Source organism: Haemaphysalis longicornis, unplaced genomic scaffold, assembly GCF_048455015.1.
Source record: "Haemaphysalis longicornis isolate Haplotype H1 unplaced genomic scaffold, Haemaphysalis longicornis Haplotype H1 scaffold_2, whole genome shotgun sequence".
NCBI lineage: Eukaryota > Metazoa > Arthropoda > Arachnida > Ixodida > Ixodidae > Haemaphysalis > Haemaphysalis longicornis.
Genome location: NW_027526295.1, coordinates 43,182,690 through 43,202,536, shown reverse-complemented (window position 1 = coordinate 43,202,536; position 19,847 = coordinate 43,182,690). Strand labels below are relative to the sequence as shown.

The following is a 19,847-nucleotide window of genomic DNA, read 5'->3' as shown; positions in this document are numbered from 1 at the left end:
TTGTCGTCTGCTTCGGCGACGGTAGTTTTGTGCACGGAGTGCTTTGGGCCTGCGTTGGCGCCGCTTCGCATTCATTGCGCTCCTCCTTCGCACGGCTTGATTGTTCGACAGCACCTTCTGGGTAACCCGAACCCGAAGGAATTGAGTGGTCGTACGGCACGGCAAAGATACGTTAAGGACTGGTTTGCATGGCGGGAAAACAAAATGTAGAGCGCACATATAGACATATGGCTGCTATACAAACACTACCTTTTGCGCAGTGCTTGCCGAAAATGTGACTCCGTTTTGTAAATTTGTGAACACCAATTCGGGTGTGTTTTAACAGGTTTTACAAAAGGCGAAAGGACCAACTGGTTCTGATCACTAGCGATTATAAAAGTTTCCTCAGCTTTCTCGCAATTCTCCAACTTACGTCCAAAACAGAGTGTGCCTAGAACACGGACCGGCACTCACACGCTCATCAGAAAATAACAGAAACGCGATAACATCACCCGCGACTGCCCGCGACGTAGCAATCTGCTCAAGATCGAGGCCCTGACAGTGCGGTCTTTTCACAAGCCTTCATTTCACTATATTTGAATTCGTCCGGACCCTATATCTCTGTGGTGATGACTCGCTAAAAGAAAAGGTTTTACGAACCGGATGTTTTGCTGGTCAGCCGCTTAAAGAAAAACAAAAAAAAAAAAAACGCCGGGAACCCTCGTAGGCCGAAAATTGCAGCCATACAAAACGCAGCATTTTATTTGGAATCCACGGCGTTATCGACGAGATAACACGACCGTAGAGTGACAGTGAACATCGGGCGGTAAGTTGCGGTATGGGTTACAATGAAGGTTGCGTTTGATATTCTTGGGTGCCTTATCAAGATGACAGTGTTTTTGTACACTTATTACAACAGGGCAGCCGTCCAATTTAGTCATTGGAACAGAAATGTGTGTCTCATTACCGTTTGCCGATGGAGACTCCGGGCGACCCTTCTAAGCATTGTTCGTGCGCAGAAGCGGCATAAATAATTAAGCAGGCAGCCGGAGAGCGGGCCAAGAACAGAGGGTAATTTTTGCGCTGCATCGGTTTGTCGTAAGCAGAATCATGCTAGACTGTATGTTGTGGCGTTTCATATTACTCTTGCTCATTCTTTGGTGATTCTAAAGTCGTCGTCGTTCAGTTGCGTCTTACATCTGCTGCGTTAGTACAATATTTTTAGCGGGTCTTCATAATGTCAGAATAAACGCCCCCCGATAGGGAATAAGCGATCGCCATGTATGCGGTGGCGTGCGATTATCTGCGCCGTCTATTCCGGCTGCGCACGGGTGTTTAAATTCCGCGCGTGCAGGCATTCCTCCTGCATAGTAGGACTGGCATACGACAGGCGTCATTGCGAAAGAAACGACGCCTATGGGGAGAGCGAAGAAGGGAAGAGCCATGTACAGAGGCACAGCGACGAGAGGGCAAACGAAGGAGGAAGAGAGCAAAGGGAAAGCTGGGCGGCCGGCGGCGCGTGGACATTATCGGCCCGAGCAAAACAATTTTTCTGGGCCACAGTCGGCGCTCCTCTTTATATCTTGCTCCGTGGTCGGTACTCATCAGGCGCCGGAGCGAGACTCATCCGACGAAGACACTGAGGCAGCGGCGCGTGAACGCTGTTATATATAGCGCTAGCGTGGAGAGGAGGGCGGAGTGAAAAGCGCATTATCGCACAGCAGGCGTGGAGGGGGGATGAGAAGGAGAGGTGCGGACGCCAACGGACAACGTACAATGAACATAGCCCCGAGCAAAAGATGCTTTGCATCTTAAACGTCTAAAGAAAGGAATGACCTGCCACCTTCAGTTGCAACCCTTGCTAATACCCTCGCTTTTAAAACCGCTGTCGAGAATTTATATCGACCTCCATGATTGCATTTTTTACTTTATAATATTGTATAATATTGTGGCACTTTGTCTAACTTTTTTCCTTTGATTTTTGTATCTATTGCTGCCATTGTATGTCCGATTTTCCATGTATCTAGTAGCTTTTGTTGTGATATTTAAACAATCACTTCCTTCTGTAAGGCCCGACGGGTCCGGAAGGTATTGAAAAACTAAATAAAGAAATGAAATAAATAAATGGAACCCGACAAGCTCGTTGGAGTAAGCACTACATCAGGCAATACTTACCTGGAGTGAGGAATACATTAGTATTAGAATAGAGAAAACTAAAAAACTATTCAGGAGAAAGCTTCACGTGCTCTCAATCAGAGCCATCAGCTATCCATTAAGGGGAAAATTTACTTTCAGTATTGTGTAATTATTAGTGTGTGCGTTTAAAGTAATGCAGGTTGCTTATGATACGTAGTATGCGTTTTTGTACTACGAGCACCATATCCAGGTTTTAAATGTTTTTGTTCGCCATACTAACGCACCGAAATTCAATAACGAAGAAAAAAGCAATTATTAATAATAACATTAAGTCAACCTGGAAATAAAAGTAGTGTTGTCGCAGACTACAAGTCACAGTGGATAATTTTTTTGTTAGGCAGTTAGTGCTTTTCTCAAGACATGGGGTTTGAGACATATACACCTGGTGTTCTACAGCGAAGCAGTTAGCCTCTAGTTGGTCGGAAAATTTTGTGTCGCAAACAAAACCCAGGCAAGACACAGCAGTCCTCGCCTAAAACGTCGAGTGCATGCGTCAAGCTGATCCGGCACACAATACAGAGCTTAGTATCTGTCTAAAAAATCACAAAAAAGCATCAAGACCGCCTTACGGATGATAAGGCGCCTGTGAACAAGAGGAAAACCCTCCTCTCTCTATGTTCCTGGTAAAGATTATGTTTTAAGATTACGTTTCAAGGGTAGGGAAGTATAGCGTTATTATGTAAAGCGGTTATTTCTCAAGGCGTCGAGCGAATGCGTCCGGCTAGGCAGGGCCCAGAATTTGCCGCCATGGACGCCGAGCGCAAGTGGCAAGCCCGTCGAGAGGACGAAAAAGATTTCCTACGCTTCTTTATGAGAATTTGTGGTGGTTTACAACAGCATTGCTGGAGATCCACTTTAGCAGGGCAGGAAGGAAGGAAGGAAGGAAGTAAACTTTATTTTTCTGAGCACCCTTAGTCCAGGGCGCCGTCTTGGGAAGCTCTGGCCATGGCTTCCTCCGCTCTGGACGTCAGCAGAAGCTATGTCGCAGCGGTGGGGTCAGCCAGACTTGCCTCCCAGGATGATGGCGACCATCCTTTGAAACAGAGCACAACTTGGTGTCTATTTGTCAATCTGTATTGGATGCAGAGTAAAGGCGCATGAATCGGGCCTTACTTTTGTTTATATTTTTCATCAGGTCATACAAATAAACCTGGATGTAATGATCCCCTGGATCCCCATTTGCAGTCGTACTGAAACCCATGATTGCAATTTCAATACAATGAAGGCATTGTGATGTTAATCTTGACATAGCGAATTTTCTGCGCTGGTGAGACATTGTTTTCGCACTTTTTCTAAAAAATCGGTTCAGAAAATGCACTAATTTAGCGAACTTCGCCGGAACCTCAGACTGCCGTGCGCTTCCAGTATGAGTGGTGTCGGCTAGGTGCTAGGCCTGCCTGTCGGCGTGTAATCGCGCTCTCCTCTTCTATTTGTGGTTTCGGTTTGTCGGTGATGAGTTCTGCTGCTAGAAGACCAGATGGTCGGCCTTTTCAAGGCACGCTCGTCATTTTATATTCCGTCTCCGCCAGCGGTAAAGGCGAACGTCACCACGGCGGTTAGTATTTCAGCTAGCGCCCACTTAGCAACTCTGTGTGCGGCAGAGAATAAAGTTCGCAAAAAGGCGCCCTTTCAGCACAAGTTTGATTCTTGAAACTGGTTTGAGGCACCGAAAAGTGTCAGAAGGCAAAAGTGATACTTAAGTTTTGTTCATGAATACGGGCGTAAGTGACCTTTCATTTTTGGAGTGCTGTGTAGTGACTAGTCTCGTGGGGAAGCAAAAGGTGCATATCCCACTGTTTTTCACCGTGAAATAAATCCTTTAAAGGTAAGTTCACCATAACTGATGTCTAGCATATTGGTTTATTTTGTGCTTCATTCACGCCAGCCTTAACTCGAAACCTACATGTAACGAAAACCTGCACGAAACAAAAAATTGCGAATTTTTATCAACTTCGTTACATCCAGGTTTGACTGTATATGAAAAGCCAATTGTTTATGAGTCGCAACGTTTTGTGTGCCCATTCAGTTAAATGAACCTCACATTTACTTAGAAAACGAACTAGGGTAGTCGGCAGATATAATACACTTAGCAGGACCATCAGCATCAGCGATTTCATTTGCTTACGGGATAGAAGGAAGCGGACCAAGTATGCTCCATTGAAAAACAACTGACTTCACGGGTTGTACTGTGGAATGGCTGTGAATATTTCATATGTATAGCGTCGTTGTAAGCACGGTGATAATAAAGTACGTTACCACAAAATTCCAAGTCATCAAGTTTAGGAAGTAAATCATGGTTAATAAAGTCAAACGCCTTCCTGAAGTCCAAAAAAATGTCGAGAACCGTAATTTTCTTTTAGACATTTTCAAGTTTATGTTATTTTTGTGCTAGTAGTGCCAATTCGGTCGACATGTGTTGTCGGTAACCCTATTGTGGCGGGGCAACATTTGGAACCGACAAGGAAAGGAGGTTGAAGGTCTTTCAAAACTGTTTTCCAGACCCTTTGAAAAACCATGTAGAATAGTTGTCAGGTGGTTATTGGAAAATCATTTTGGTTTCTATTCTTGTACGTTATTTTTAACTCTTCAAAGGTGCATGCTAGCTGGAATTTTAGCAGTTCATATGCAGGCATTGAAAATGTGGGCTGAGCAGTGTGATGTTACACAAATCAGGTATTTTATAAGTTTAATCTGACTACCAAAAGCATCTTCTGCTTTGGTGTTTTTGAACTCCATAAATAATGTTTTAATTTCTCTGCGATCAGCTGGGTCAGAAAATCGAGTTTTGATTGCATGAATTCATGAAGGACAGGTTGCTCTAATGTACTCCAGTTATTTTCCGACCATTCTTAATTAGACCTCTGATAGGGTTGGTGAACGTTGGACTGAAGAATTTAAAATTTTCAAACTTCTTACGAGCGGTTTGTTAATGAAGTGAAAAGATCGAGGTGGAAGCGTTTTTTGGCAAACTTGAACTTATTGCTAACGTATTTTCTAACCTATTTATATAAATTCAATGATTGAGGACACTGGTTGGAAGACATTGACCATACAGTCGGTCTCGCTTTCTAGGAAGGTTCGGCATATCTTTTGTAACCCAACGTTTGCGTGACTTGTTTATTAGTGTGTGTACCTTATATTTGAAAGAAGCGTTATATGCAGTCGTGAAGACACTCATAAATGCTTTGTAAGCTTATTTGGCATTACCGTCTGGAAGAATTTGATCGCAAATTGTATCTGTTTCAACCTGACGGAATAAATTTAACGTTGCGGGGTTGATCTGACGATACGTGTAATGGTGGAATCTTTCAGCAGGCTTAAAGTTTGCTCAAGGGATTAAAAATTGGTAGGGGATCACTAATTGCGTATGCGATTACACCCGCTAATACGAATCGGATGTCGAAATTTCTGATGAAAAGGTCAAGGATGGTTAGCGTGTTTTCGGCTGTTCTGGCAGGTGGGGCTATGGTGTTCTGACAGCAGTTAAGGTTAAGCATTACTTTAAATTCTGTTTTATAATGCTGTCAATCAGCATGCTAATAATTAAATCGATATCAAGGATTAGTAGCATCTACGAAACAAAATAAAATTCGAGAAAACGATATAAAAACACGGGAAAATTTGAAGCATCCCCACCAGTTGAACGATGGCATGTAAAGGAACGTGCGATCCCGATTTATTTGTAACGACGTCATAACTGGTAGTAACCAGAAAAAAATCACAAAGCCATTCGAATCGCGCGCTCTTCAAGTTCAGCATGCATACGCATCCTTCGTGCTCTACAGTACGATTCATATAGTATGATTGTATTATGGCATATAGGTACGTCTTATCATTAAAACTCCGTTTCGGTGAACATAATTACACTGAAAGCGTATTGGTATCATTAAGAAGACCGTAAGCATCATTACACTTTTTTCTACCGAATTGTAAGTTAAGATACTTGGAGCTCAACCGTGAGAAGGGCTCATTTCAGACAGGCGTAAATATTCGGTAACCTTCAGGCGAGGAAGCTGCTCCTCAGAAAACGCTTGTGTGCTGACAGTATGATAGTAGCACTCTCATGAGAGTTAGAACATTCCCAGGGAGCTCTCATTGGGGTGTGGACTGCACTGCAAGCATAATCGAAAAGTGGACTTGTTACACCTTCCCATTTGGCCTCGTTAAAATGCAGCCAACTGGATGATATCAAAATTTCCGTAGTTTAAAGGGACCCAAAAAAGACTGTTGTAAAAGTTACAAACTGCCTTTATTGTCGCGTAGTACCAATATAGCGATGCAATGCCGTTGGAATCATTAATCTACATTCACTATTAGCTGCGCCAGAAGCAATTAAGTGCACCTCTTCCCCCTTGCCGAATGATTCCTTCTCCCTCTCTGCTTCTTTCAAAGCAGCTGGAAACACTGGGAATAGCCATGTGACATCGCGACGCTCGACTTCCGTTCTTCTCCGCTAGCTACATTCCTGCCCCTAGGGACGCGTCAATCGCTGCAGACCCGCCTTTGCCTCGGGATCGCGGAGCAAGGAGGAAGAGCAACCGGAAGCCAATGGCAGTGACGTTGCCGGCGACCGACGATCGGCCGAATCAGGGGGGCGCCTCACCGTTGCGTCACCCGCGGTCGGCTCACTGCAGTGGCGCGCTCATCGGCTGAGAAAGGCGATCTTCAAAAATTGTTTACAAATTATCCGTACAACGTATGGGGCTCACACTTGGTTCGAAAATCCCCCGTTATGTGTTCTACCACCTGAATGCATTTGATTGCCACCTTCACAAAGCTTTTTTGGGTCCCTTTAACATTGAAATTATATTTTCAGTGAGCACGAAACTACCCGGGAGCATAAAGAAGTTGCCTCTCTACAGTGTGCTCGCTGAGGTCGTCGGGTAAGGCTGGTCATATGTGAAACATATCAGCGCGTGTGGACAGCCGAGAATGATGTTTTGCTATGTGTTTGTAAGTGTGCGCCTACCTATATGTTAGTACAATTGTGTCATTTTTTAATGCAGGTTTGACAAGTATTCGTCGAAGGGCTCTTTCGGCTGATGACTACGGAGATGTCAGCCTCCACTTTAATGTGAGTGTTGTGATCAAAATAGGGCGACAGCGACTGGTAGTGCGCAATTTTATTGCATACGTAGATTTAAAATTGCGAGGGAGTATCGATCAGCTTATGAGAGTACGCAAAAGGTTCATAGTTGAAAAACCTAAATGACGTCCTAATTTAGGACCAGTTTTGCATTGTTGTGGCTTTCTGAACATTGTATGAATGAACAGGCCGAGGAGATACTACGACCACATAAATGTTTATGGCGGGGATACGTTTGTGTCAGACGGTCTTCAAAAGTTTACTGGGGTAAATGCAGTGGTTTGTGCCAAGGCATTTTGGTGCGTTCAATGTTTGTGATTCATAATGGCAACTTGTACGTTTAAGAATAATTGGGCGCTTTTCATCCAGAATGAAGTCGAAGCAAAACATGCCAAACCCTTCCAAAAACTATTCCATCGGATCAGCAGCCTCACAAAGTTTTAAGACGTTGCAGGGCAGCAGGTATAGAGTATACAGAACACTGTGCTTGAACAATTCTCAAAGCGTTGAACAATTCAAAACAAAAGGGGGTAAATGAGACCATGCAGCTTCGCCTCACAAAAATATTTCAGCGTTTTTGTTCAAACAGATTGGCGCACGTACCTAGGGTATCGAACGTAATAGGGAGGTGAACTCAGCTGAACATCACAGAGCGTTACATGTAGCCCTGAATGAAGTTTCTGATTGGAGTAAAGACTGGCAGAAGGCGCTAAACGTCAAATAATGTGCCCTGCTGGTTGTTACTAGGAAGAAAGATTCGTTCCTTTTTACGTCGTCATCACAACCACCACCACCACCACCACCACCAACACCATCATCATCATAATAATAATAATCACCATCCCACTTGCAGGACGAAGGCCTCTCCCATTGACCTCCAAGTGTACACTATAAATAATACCCACTATACTTCGGCCTAATAATAATAATATTATTAATAATGCCCACAAATACTTCGGCATAATATTTACTTAAGAATTTGACTGGGACAACTCCCATTGACCTCCAACTGTACACTATAAATAATACCCACTATACTTCGGCCTAATAATAATAATAATAATGATACCCCCACATACTTCGGCTTACGAATTTGAGTGGGACACTTACGAATTTGAGTGGGACACCAATGTCAAACACGTCACGTCCTCCGCCTTCAGAAAACTCATCTCCTTCAAAAGGCTCCGATTTTCCGGCTCCTATCATATTAACCGGTTAATGCCCAAAAAGTTCATTATTTAGCTTAAGCGTGCAAGAAGTATTTAATGATCTAAGAAAACTTCCTACATCACAATTATGAATTCAGAAAAAATTTGGTTCTTTAGGTCGAACACTTGGACACACTAGGCCCACTGGGCACTGGGAAACACTGGGCACTGGCTGCCCATATATCATTTGAACAGGAGAGCTACTTTGATCACCATGATAAATGGTTCAAGTGAAGGCAATAACGTAAAGTTTGTGTTTGTGATAACATTTGTAATATCTTGTGATAATTTGTAATAACTATGATTTGTAATAACAACAAAATCTCACCATTCGGTTACTTGTGACTAGCCCATTCAGCCACCCGGGCTGGATGCGAGTTGGCACGCCCAAACAATATTTTTTAGCACACGGAGGTGTGTGCCGCCCTCTATTCTTTAACTTTTGCAAGTCCGGGATCCTTTGTCTGTCGATAGATGGTGCTGAATATCGAAAAAAAACCCAAAGTGCGAGATAAAAATACTGTTTGAGTTGTTTCTCCTGAGCAACACTGGGCATCAAAGGGTTAAGTTGGTGTACAAAACAATTGCGAGATCGGTCCTTGCATACGCGAACACCATCTCGTTTGCATGTTCTGAAGGTGGCCGGTCCGAAACCAAATGTTCTTAGCACTCTGTGCTTTATCGCTGGCTTCACCGCCGCTGGGGTCGGGTGCTCTACAGCTGCTGTGGACTCAGGACGGAAATTTGCTTTGGCAAATCATAGGAGGTGTAGGCGAACTACTACGTCAGGGTGGTCAGATCCATTTCAAGAGAGCGACTGCTGTTTGTGTACGAAACAGCCTTCCAAGTATGATTAAACCTATCTAGTTAAGCCTCTGAGGTATCTTAGATGATTAGTACTTCCGGAGCAGGCAGCACTCCGTACCTCAGAGTGACAGACGAACACCGAAGAAAGAGTATAACGAGAGAGATGGAGAGCGAGAGAGAGATACGCATCTCGCGTATGTCGTTACCCCCCCCCCCCGCACACGGCCGTAAGACTGCAAAGGCGTTTGCTAGATTAATTTTTTATACGCATGGTTCACACGGAAACAACAGAGAACTAACGCACAAGTCGGTCAGAAGCAAACGGGAGAAAGGTCGATGGGAAACTTTGGAATAGACAATCGCAACTCTCTAGGAGATGCAGTGCTGGGATTTTCTGACAGAAATAACCTGCGGTTGATGAACACATACTTCTATAAAGAATTGCGAATGTACTTAGAAAAGCGCTACTAAAGAACAAAAACCGAAATTGACTTCATTATAAGTGACAACCAAAATATTGTGCAGGACGAAGAAGTACTGAGTAAGATTCGCAGCAGCGATCACAGGATGATTAGATGCAAGGTACGGATGAATCTCAAAAGGAAAGAAGAAAACTCGTGAAAAATAAAAAAAGCCCAGCATGGAGTCGATCAGAGTCTAGACGGAAGAGTTTAAATTGCACCAAAACAAATTTGCGCTCTTAAGCAAGAACCAGGATAGTGTGGATGGGTCAAATGAGGGCCGAACAATGACACTTACAGAATTTGCAGTATTTGTGGGAGGAGCAGCATGTAGAAAACACACCGTAACATTAGGTAAGAAAACAAAGCGACTTATTGGGAATCGTAAAAACATGAAAGCGGATCAAGTACGTTGTATCAAGTAGAGTTAAGAGAGATGTTTAAGGTGATTAACAAAAGTAAAACAAACAATAATCGGTCATATAACATGGCAGTGATCAAGGTAACGGTGTGAATACGAAAAAGCTTGAAAGCAAGCAACTAACAGGAAGGTAGCCATCGGCAAAAGCAGAATGTACGCACTCAAAGACGATCAGGGTAACATGACGCTCAACTTGGACTAGACAATAAAGGTAGCAGAACGATTTTACACCAGGATGCATGCTAGCGACGTTACACCAGGGGAAGTTACTGAAAGTACGAACTCACTTTGCGATGCGCTACTAGCCACTAAAGAGGAACTAGGAAAGGCTCCAACGGCACAAAATTAAGAAAAGATGCATGTGACGATGGCATAACGGTGGATCTTTTGAAGCAGAGAGGAAATATTGTAGTTGAAAAGCTTGTTTGCTATTTTCGGAACACTTAAAGGCTCAAAAAGTGAACATAGCTTGGAAAAATTTCCACATCATTTCTATTGATTAGGAGGGATATCACAAGGACCTCGGAATGGTAGCCCCATCAGCCTACTCTAATCTGTTTACAAGCTGTTTGGCAAAGTTATAGTTAGCCGCAGAGATGACAGCCCGGATTCCCAAAACCCAGAGAGCAGGCTGGGTTTAGGAAAAGGTAATCAACGATGGATCACGCCCGTGTTGTCAAATAGGTAATAGAAAAATCCCAAAAGTACACTAACGCCTTTTACATCGCATTTATAGACTATGAGAAAGCGTTTGGCTCCATGCTCACGCAAGCCGTGCCAGAAGCACTCAAAGACCAGGATAGCCCTAAACAAGCAAGGCGATAGCTTGCTGATCCGATACGGAGTAATCAATGGAGGTACCATGTCGCTAAAACTATTCACAACATGTTTGAAGAAGATATTTATAATGCTTGACTGATGAAACTTAAGAATAGCAATAAACGGAGAATACATTTGAGGTTTGTGGACTACAATGCCTTTCTGAGTGATATTGCAGAACACATGCAAACAATGGTCGAGGAAATAAAATCAGAAAACACGGCCCTGGCGCTGCAACTATATATGAATAAATTTAATGTAATGAGCATTACGCCTGCCAAAAACGCCCTCTGCAGCGGAGGACGCGAAATGCTAGAACTAAAAGAATATAACTGCCTCGGACAGATGGCTAGTGCTGACTACAACCATAGGAATAAAATCCGGCGCCGAATAGGTATGGGTTGGAGAGATGTTGGGTAAGCACACTCAAATAATAAAAAGTGAGCCACCTCTGTCTCTCAAAAGAAAAATAAACAACCTGTGTATACTGCCGATGATGACCTACGGAGCTGAACCTTGGCATCTTACAAAACAACTCGACAAGAAACTTAGGTCTGCTCAATGTTTCATGGAACGAATAACGTCAGAAAAAAATGAAACCAATAATGTCAATACAAGCGAACGAACTTCACCTGAGAACAAAAATAAAATGCAGGCATGCTTAGTCTTCCAAATCAGGCGAAATCCGCTTGACTGGAAATTATATGCCAGTTGATCCACACTCAACTAAATGTTGACACTTAACAAACACTCTGTGTTCTCAAAACAGAGAAGAACGCGTGGCAAACAATAGATCACTCTAATTTAACCTCCGTTCCGTGTTTAATGCTTCAAATACTGATTTTTTCTCCGTGCTGTGAGAGCATGGAGTAGCCTTGCTTCGCCAGTTACAAGAAGCTTACCATTACATCAATTTTCTTAAATTTTCGTAATTAGTAAACAATAACTCCTACCAAACATAAATCATTTGGATATGTCTCTTTGTATCTGCTTCGTCAGCTATCCTAGCGCCGTTTTTGCAGTCAATTAGCATTCGCTTGAAATTATCTCGTTAAATAGCATTGTACGAAACATCACGTTGGCAAATATGATTGCTTGTTTTAACGTTCCTTCTTAAGTATAAAATCTCCAGTGTGGTACTGCGTAACGCCATGACAAATGCGCTCATTTTTACATGTTCCCATTTTGCATGCCCTGGGGTCTTCAGCGCCCAGGTAACTAGCAACGATGGCCCAACACACGAACAGCATTAGAACCACCACGTCAAATGTGCAGACAGCGTGGTGTATGAAATTGGACTTTTCTTAGCACGCGTTTCGTACGCGTTTTAGGTAAGAAAACAAAGGTTTAGGTAAGCACGCGTTTAGGTAAGAAAACAAAGCAACTTATTGGGAATCGTAAAAACATGAAAGCGGATCAAGTACGTTGTATCAAGTAGAGTTAAGAGAGCTGTTTAAGGTGATTAACAAAAGTAAAACAAACAATAATCGGTCATATAACATGGCAGTGATGAAGGTAACGGTGGTAGATGCGTAAATGGGCGCCTTCGTGAACATGCTTACATTACGCGCACAAGAACGGGAGGTAATCTTGGAATACAATGCAAGACATGCGAGAAACATGCTTGACACCCAAAGGTTAGAAAAATGCGCATTTTGAAACAGTATCGATGTGCTCACTCTCGGGAATTATTGGAGACTTCAGTGGTTGACATTCCGGGTGAACAATGTGTGAGCACGCCATCGATTGCATTTTTTAGAACGAGGAATCGCGTATCTGGGCTGTTGAATCCGCCTTGACACTTCCTGTTAGTCGGTATTATCATTGATGTGTGCTGAGCTTCTGTTGTATATCCCGTGTGATTGAACTAATCATTGAACGAATGCGTGTCTGCGTCCTGTGTTCTTCCGCATCTTGTAACAAGTCGTTCCCGAGTTGTTCAGCTCTCTAGTTCATCACTTCTTCCGTCCTTGCCCTGGGGCTGTGTTTCCTAATTAATTAGGAAACGCCTTCCTAATTAATTTACGAGTGCATGCATTATCATTTACGCTCCGCCTTTCGCCGAGTTCGCGTTGGAAGGAATGGCCACAACAAGTGTTTTACAGGAAGTTCGCGATGTGATTGAGATGGACTTGACTTCCGATGAAAACTGGCATCCTTGAGTCGGCAGCCTGAAGCTGCATGCTTTGAGAGACTTTGTGCTGACATGACTTTTCAAGCTTTTTGCATCCATTCGTGTGGGTGATGTTACAGGTTTTTTGTTGGCACTTAGCTGACCAACATGCATCCGTCATTTTCACATCTGCTTTCTTTGCTCATGCAGGAAATCTGCCGTGCTGCTCGGCTGCATGCTGGCAGGAGTGGTTGGCTTTGCGTCACAGTCAGCCCAGAATCTTCAGAACCATGTGCACGACATTCTGCTGGTTGATGGTGAGAAAGGACGGGATAGTCAGTGTAGTGACTGTGGGCCACAAAATCTATAAATAAGTAAAAAAATAAATCATTTGGATAGACTGAAGAAAAAAAGAAAGGAATATACAAGGCCATCAGACATAGTCTGAGCTTCTCATGGCAGGCGAAATTGATCATGGACAACTTTCCAGCAGATAGTTTGTTCACAAAAGCTCAATTCCTACCGCATCATTTGTTTTCGGGTCAAAGTGTCCGAGCCCTCGTCTAACAGTCCAGTACAGTTTTATGCACAGTAGCTTCTCACCAAATAGTTACCCCATCGCTCCTCCGGATATATTTCATCTTTTGCATTAGGCATACTGTTAGGTTAACATAAGACGTTCGGTATGCATAGGACGTTATCGTACGACGTTAGGTGTAGTCTCCTATGTTTGCTTCGTCTCGGAACCACATCAAATACCCGCGTAACGGAGTTTGATTAAACGAAACGTGCAATGTACTTTTAAATGGCTTTGTTTTTGGTAATAATAACCCGCCGCGGTGGCTCAGTGGCTAAGGCGTTGCGCTGCTGAGCACGAGGTCGCGGGTTCGATTTCCGGCCGCGGCGGCTGCTTTTCTGATGGAGGCGAAAAGCAAAAACGCCCGTGTGTACGAGATTTCGGCGCACGTTAAAGATCCCCAGGTGGTCAAAATTAATCCGGAGCCGTCCACTACGGCGCGCCTCATCGCCTGCGTTGCGTCGGCGCGTTAAACCCTACAGTCAATCAATGTTTTTGGTAATAATAAGTGGAGTGACAGCCGGGCCTAAATGGCTCTTATGAATTCTAGTTCGGAGAGAACAAAAATTTTCTAAAAAGGTTGTTTTGGTGAAAAAGCAGGAGATCAAAAGTTGTATCAGAAATCCCCCAACTTGTTGTTGGCCTGTCTGCTTAAAAATTTGTTTTGTATATATGAGGAAAGGCTGCTCATAATGCTCAGTGCTGGATAATTTCCGGAGGAACAACTCATACAGGGCGACTAAATGATGCAGATTGAAAATAAATATTTTTTCTCCTAATTTTAAAGTCAATAAAATTGAAATTGCTAGCGACAGAGTGCTGAGTTCCCGGTTATACCAAGTATATTTGTGCTGCAGTCAACCGCGCAAAATAAATTTATTTTCGTTGAATGGAAAGCTTAATTTTCATGCGTATCATTTAGGTTGGCCACAGTATCAAAGGTGCTGTGCCGCCTTGCGTCGCCTAATTTAGAGCAGTGCATTCATTGAAGCACAGCCAGAAGTGGTACCACGTTGTCGCCAGCGTCGCAGTCATCCTGTATACCAACACCTTCAAAAGATCCATAGAAAAATGCTATGCTAACTTTGCTTGTTTCCTCCAGAAATCTATATAGTTCGCGCACTTATTTTCCTAATAAATCCGGGGTTCACCATAGGTATTAGAAATAATATAAGGAAAATAAACATAGATAAAGAAATAAAAATTAACCAGTAAAGAAATAAACATCAACCAGTAAGTCTTCATCTAGATTAATTACAATAATAGAGCGCGCCAAAATGAGGGCACGGGTAAAGTACCCGGAAGAATTATGCGTAAAAAGTAAATTTCTGCCACAGGAACAAAATAACAAATAGGCTGGCTCTATTTTGCAGACGCATTACCAGCCGAGAGAAACAGCGGCTGACCACGCGTAACGCAGCACATTATTGTCCAGTGAAAGAACCCGAGGAGCTTTGCGAGTCTGTAATGATGCCTGTCGTGTGTTCGAATTTCGCTCTTTATTTCTTAAACGTTGAAAAATTGTTCCGAGCTGCAGTTATTTTTGCAAAAAAATACCTACTCAGCTCTACATCATTTGTTGTAAACAATATTTGTTGTAAACAATATCCTCTATTAGTTGAACTAGCAAATTTATTATAATATCTACAAAACTCGCTAACCAGTTCAGGTGCAGAGAACGTGGGAGGTAACCCAAACCACCATAACTATTGGTTCATTAAGTTGTGTGTAAAAAAATTCCAGATTTCGCTTTTTACATCGTGGTATAATCTATCTAGAACCACCGTTGAATCCGCTGGTAGCAAAAAGGCACAATACATGTCGCCTTTAACCAGACGAATCCTTTCACTTCGCTTGTTAAACAACAACAAAACAATGTTTGACTGCTATCGAAAGTGGAACAGTATGCACAGATTGTGGAGGCAGGTAACTTAGGTATCTGTAGGTTTAATAGCTGAATGTTGTGTTCACAGAAAAACATTGGCTCAGAAGAAGTTCAGACACATTTGTTTTGAGATACATAAGTTTATACCGTACAATTTGGCAAAGAAAAAAATATAAGATAGGCTCCGTCAACATCTTTTTGCCGTTCATAATTTTTTGCTGTCCCATATCGTAGTGTAGGAAAATGTACAAAGTGGTGATAGCGGTCTTACCCCTTTTGACATTTGCTGCTTTTATAAACCACGTTTAGTGCTAGAGGGATATATTAAACGTTGCAATATATCGATATAGGTGCACTTTCTTTTAAAGTTTAGCGCCTGTTTGCGCTGGAATGCCCAGGCGGTCATTTAAATAGTAGTAAATGATTTAATGACTTAAATAGAAGTGATAAAAATTTTGAAATGGCCTCCCAGGTGTTAATTTCGTCATATGTTAATACTTGTTCGCCCAGTGCTTCACTTGTTGGCTTCCGGCTTTGTAAACTTAATAGTTTCATCGTGTTATTGTGTTTAGGTAAACAGATAGTCATTGGGATTGAGCCTCGTATCAACAAGTAAAGACAGATTGTAATGCTTTGGTGGAATTTTTTAGTGTACCGGTTTTACCGTTAGGTCGCAATTAAATTACGTGTGTTAGGCTGCAAAGAAAATTTTGACGTGTCATGGATTAGCATTGTTAGCCAATAATACTTTTGATACTTGGCTACTATTTCGGAATAGTAGCTACTATTGGAAAATTGAATACCGGCCCTATAGGCTTATTTACGATGTTTGCTGAGAAATAAACCTTGGCATATTCATCTTTTATGTGTATAAAAACAGTTGTTTATGCACTGTTTCCACAGCCCTATAGTAGGATCATGTAGTTCATGAAATCGAATTTCCAATAGCCTACCAGTGCAACTCAATGTAAGCCTGCACAGAGTATCGATAGAAAACACCATTTTAAATGTCTGCTGCAAAACGTCTTAAAATTGTAAAATCTGGCACTTTTTGGAACGCTACAACGCTAATTCGACTGGTTAGAGAGTACCTACAAAATGCAAACGTTACTGTGACATATTCGCCAGATACTGTAGAAAGTCTGTGAAAGATTTGCTGTTTTGTGGTGTCACTCAGGACATTTCGAGGCTATTGTCCGTCTTCTTTGTAGTCGCAGCAATAAATGCGTTTGAGGACACCTTCACAGTAAATCCTCTAAAGGGGGAAGGACAAAACAGAGGAGGTATCGGCTGTGGCGTGCAATGCTCGCAGCGACGCTGTTGTGGCGCTAACTAAAGCTTCCTGATTTATTCCAGGAACATCAGGGAGGGACTCTGGGCCAAAGCATGCTGACGCTGCCGGCAGCTACGTTATGCCACCAGAATCAAGCCGCCAAAAGCGGTCGACGGATTCGGGCATAAAGGTGAACAACTGAGGAAAAGAATTCCCCTATTGTTCTGGCCTTGTCGCTGAGACCGCCAAGATGACATGCGATCCCCAAAAACCTTTGTCATATATAGGACACAATTCGGGCGCCTACTGACCCTTCGTAGGTAAATATGCGACTGCCCAGGGCATCCAAACTTTAATTTTTTGTGCTGGCGTAGTCGCTATAGCCAGACACAGAGCGAACGTAACACGTTTAACGCGCTACACAAATTTCTTAAATAACCCAGATATGCCAAAAGAATACTTACCCTAAACAAGAAAAACTCTCTTTTTTTATGATATTGGTGTGCGCTTGCTTGCAGGAATGTGTATTCCGTGTCATTTACCCCTCAGTGAAATGACTAATAAAACCGTTTGAGCTATATCGTGTTGTTTAATATCTAAAAGGTCATTTTGTAGCCCCGAAAAAAATGTGCAACGCCGAAGCAATTTTATCTTGGAAGGAACTTATACAAGTCAAATGCTGCAATGATTTTGCCGTTTGCATTACTATGTAATCATGTCCGCGCCACGCTTCTGCGAAACACAGAAATGGCGGCGTTCAACTTTCGTTCGGGCAACAGCGACCACTTGGTATCTTATAACGAGTAACTTTCACGTTCTCGTTTTCAAGATCCTTCTATAAGAGTAAGGTGCCAATTTGGTTCAAAGCGTTTCTACTTCCAAAGAAGCCAGAAAAAGTCTTTTCAAAGGTAAATGCTGCCTTTGAAGGGCGGGTAAGCAACGTCAAGAGTACACCAAGGGTAAGCAACGTCAAGAGTATACCAACTTCAAGAGTATACCCTTAAAATGAGCTCAGCACGGTATATCTATAGCATAAAGTCTCTTCCCATTAGCGCTACACTATCATACAAATATCTCGGAGTGCATCTGTCATCGTCGCTGTCATGGTCAAACCATATTCAAATAATCTGTTCGGACGCCTCACGCACCCTCAGATACCTGCACCGCAACTTAAAATTAGCCTCGCCAGACATTAAAAAGTTAGCTTATGAAACTAAAGTGTGACCGAAATTAGAATATGCTTGCTCAATCTGGCACCCCTCACAAACTTACCATACTAACGATTTAGAACGGATTCAAAACAGCGCTGCCCGTTTTATTTACTCCCAATACTCTAACGATATTAGCGTTACTGCACTAAAACAATCATTGAACCTGCCGTCCCTTGAATTTTGTCGTATCATTTCTCGGTTGTGTCTTTTGCATGCTTTCTATTATCATCCTAAATCAAGGCACGTCCTTCTTCAGCTATCATTCAGAACTTCATCCCGTATAAACCACAGCCATCCTATTGCACCTATAAATGGACACATAATCTGCAATGATTACCTCCTTCTTTCCCAATGGGACTACACTCTGGAACAAACCACTCGATAATTTAGTAACATGCATTACCCGCCAAACCTACTGCAATAAACTAAAAACTCACATGTCACAAACTGACTGAATTTACTTTCCTCGTGCCAGTTTTTACAATAATTCTGAAGTACTGATTAAAATGTTTCATCGTCCCCGGAATGTTTACCCTTGTACCTCTACGTTTATTTTGCGCTTGGTAATGTTTACTGTATACTTTGCATTTTGTACCTTTTGCATTAATATTTTTGTCTGAATGTTTACCATTGGTAACCTTTGTGTTTTGTTGCGCCGTTTTCTATACCTGGTACGCCGCCCCCACTTATGTAGTGCCTTCGAGCCTTTAAGGTGGAATAAATGAAATAAATGAAATGAAACCCAAAGGCCACGACTGATTGAGAGCCCTACTCGGTAGAGGAACCTTTCGTGTGTTTAACATAATAGAGCAAATATGTGAAAAAACATGTGTGAAGTTATGCATCTCACCTCCTTTCATTTAGGGTGAAAAAGGAGACCACGGCATTCCGGGGCTGCCTGGACCGCCCGGTAGACCGGTAAGCCCCCCGTATTGACGTTCTAGGGTGCAATGCATTAAACCTCTTTTGCATAAATCAGAGGGCCGATAACAGGGCAAAAGGCAATGAACCCATAAAATAGGCATCCAAATGAAAACCCAAAAGGTAGGAAATTACCATGATAAACAAGACTTAAATTACGACAGACCCTGGCAACTTAGTACTTCGGGAATGCGAAATAAAACGGTTGTGATGCCATGGACTGTGTAGTTTTTTTGGTGTTCAAGCTAGAAACGACCAACTCATTCTGTAATTTTGCCCGAAACCCCGGAAACAAGCTTTTCTTTATGCCGGGCTGCATCAGCAGTTGTTCATATAACACATAACTGAGAATACAGCATAAACTGTCATTCCTGTTCGTCACAAGTAGCCAGGCCATGTCTCTCGTTTTACCACTTTATACCACAGTTTAGGAATAATGGCTTTCTAGTCAGTATACAGGTGGGGATACCTCTTAACAAAAAAAATAAACTCTGAAACTATAAGGAGAGCACACGGTTCACAGTGAACGGTATTTGTTGTGTAGGTATATCTATCACGTGACACGCATGAATGGCCAGCACTGTAAGGGCGGGACGAGTGGCTAAGATTTTTCGGCTCTCTAATCTGTGCAGTCAGGCCACGCCGGGGCAGCTTCTTTACCTTCACTGAACATTTCGAGCGTCCCCCCTGACGAGCTTGCTGATACTTCAGTCATATTTGCTTTATCAACGAGTGCACCCCGTAAGAACTTGGAAATAAATAAAATATTTTGGAAGCGTGTACAGCCGCCGAATATTATAATAATATCGCGGGAGCGTGGACCGGAGGATGGATCAGCGCCTTGTCTAGGTAAAAAGCGGCGAAACGGACAAGGGTAGATGGCACAGTCG

General features: G+C 42.7%; 1 protein-coding gene across 2 annotated transcripts in view; it reads left to right on the top strand.

The window, feature by feature from the left end:
- Positions 1-19,847, top strand: part of LOC144167076 (uncharacterized) — a 46,960-nt gene that overhangs the window by 5,749 nt on the left and 21,364 nt on the right. Inside the window, exons 2-6 of one of the 2 annotated variants that reach the window (XM_077696467.1) lie at positions 6,992-7,058; positions 7,182-7,249; positions 13,301-13,407; positions 16,909-17,015; positions 18,901-18,954. In XM_077696467.1, the coding sequence (XP_077552593.1) occupies positions 7,218-7,249; positions 13,301-13,407; positions 16,909-17,015; positions 18,901-18,954 (300 nt within the window). In that variant the 5' untranslated portion in view covers positions 6,992-7,058; positions 7,182-7,217. The remainder of the gene's footprint in view (positions 1-6,991; positions 7,059-7,181; positions 7,250-13,300; positions 13,408-16,908; positions 17,016-18,900; positions 18,955-19,847) is intronic. The other variant, XM_077696466.1, reaches the window with a different exon arrangement.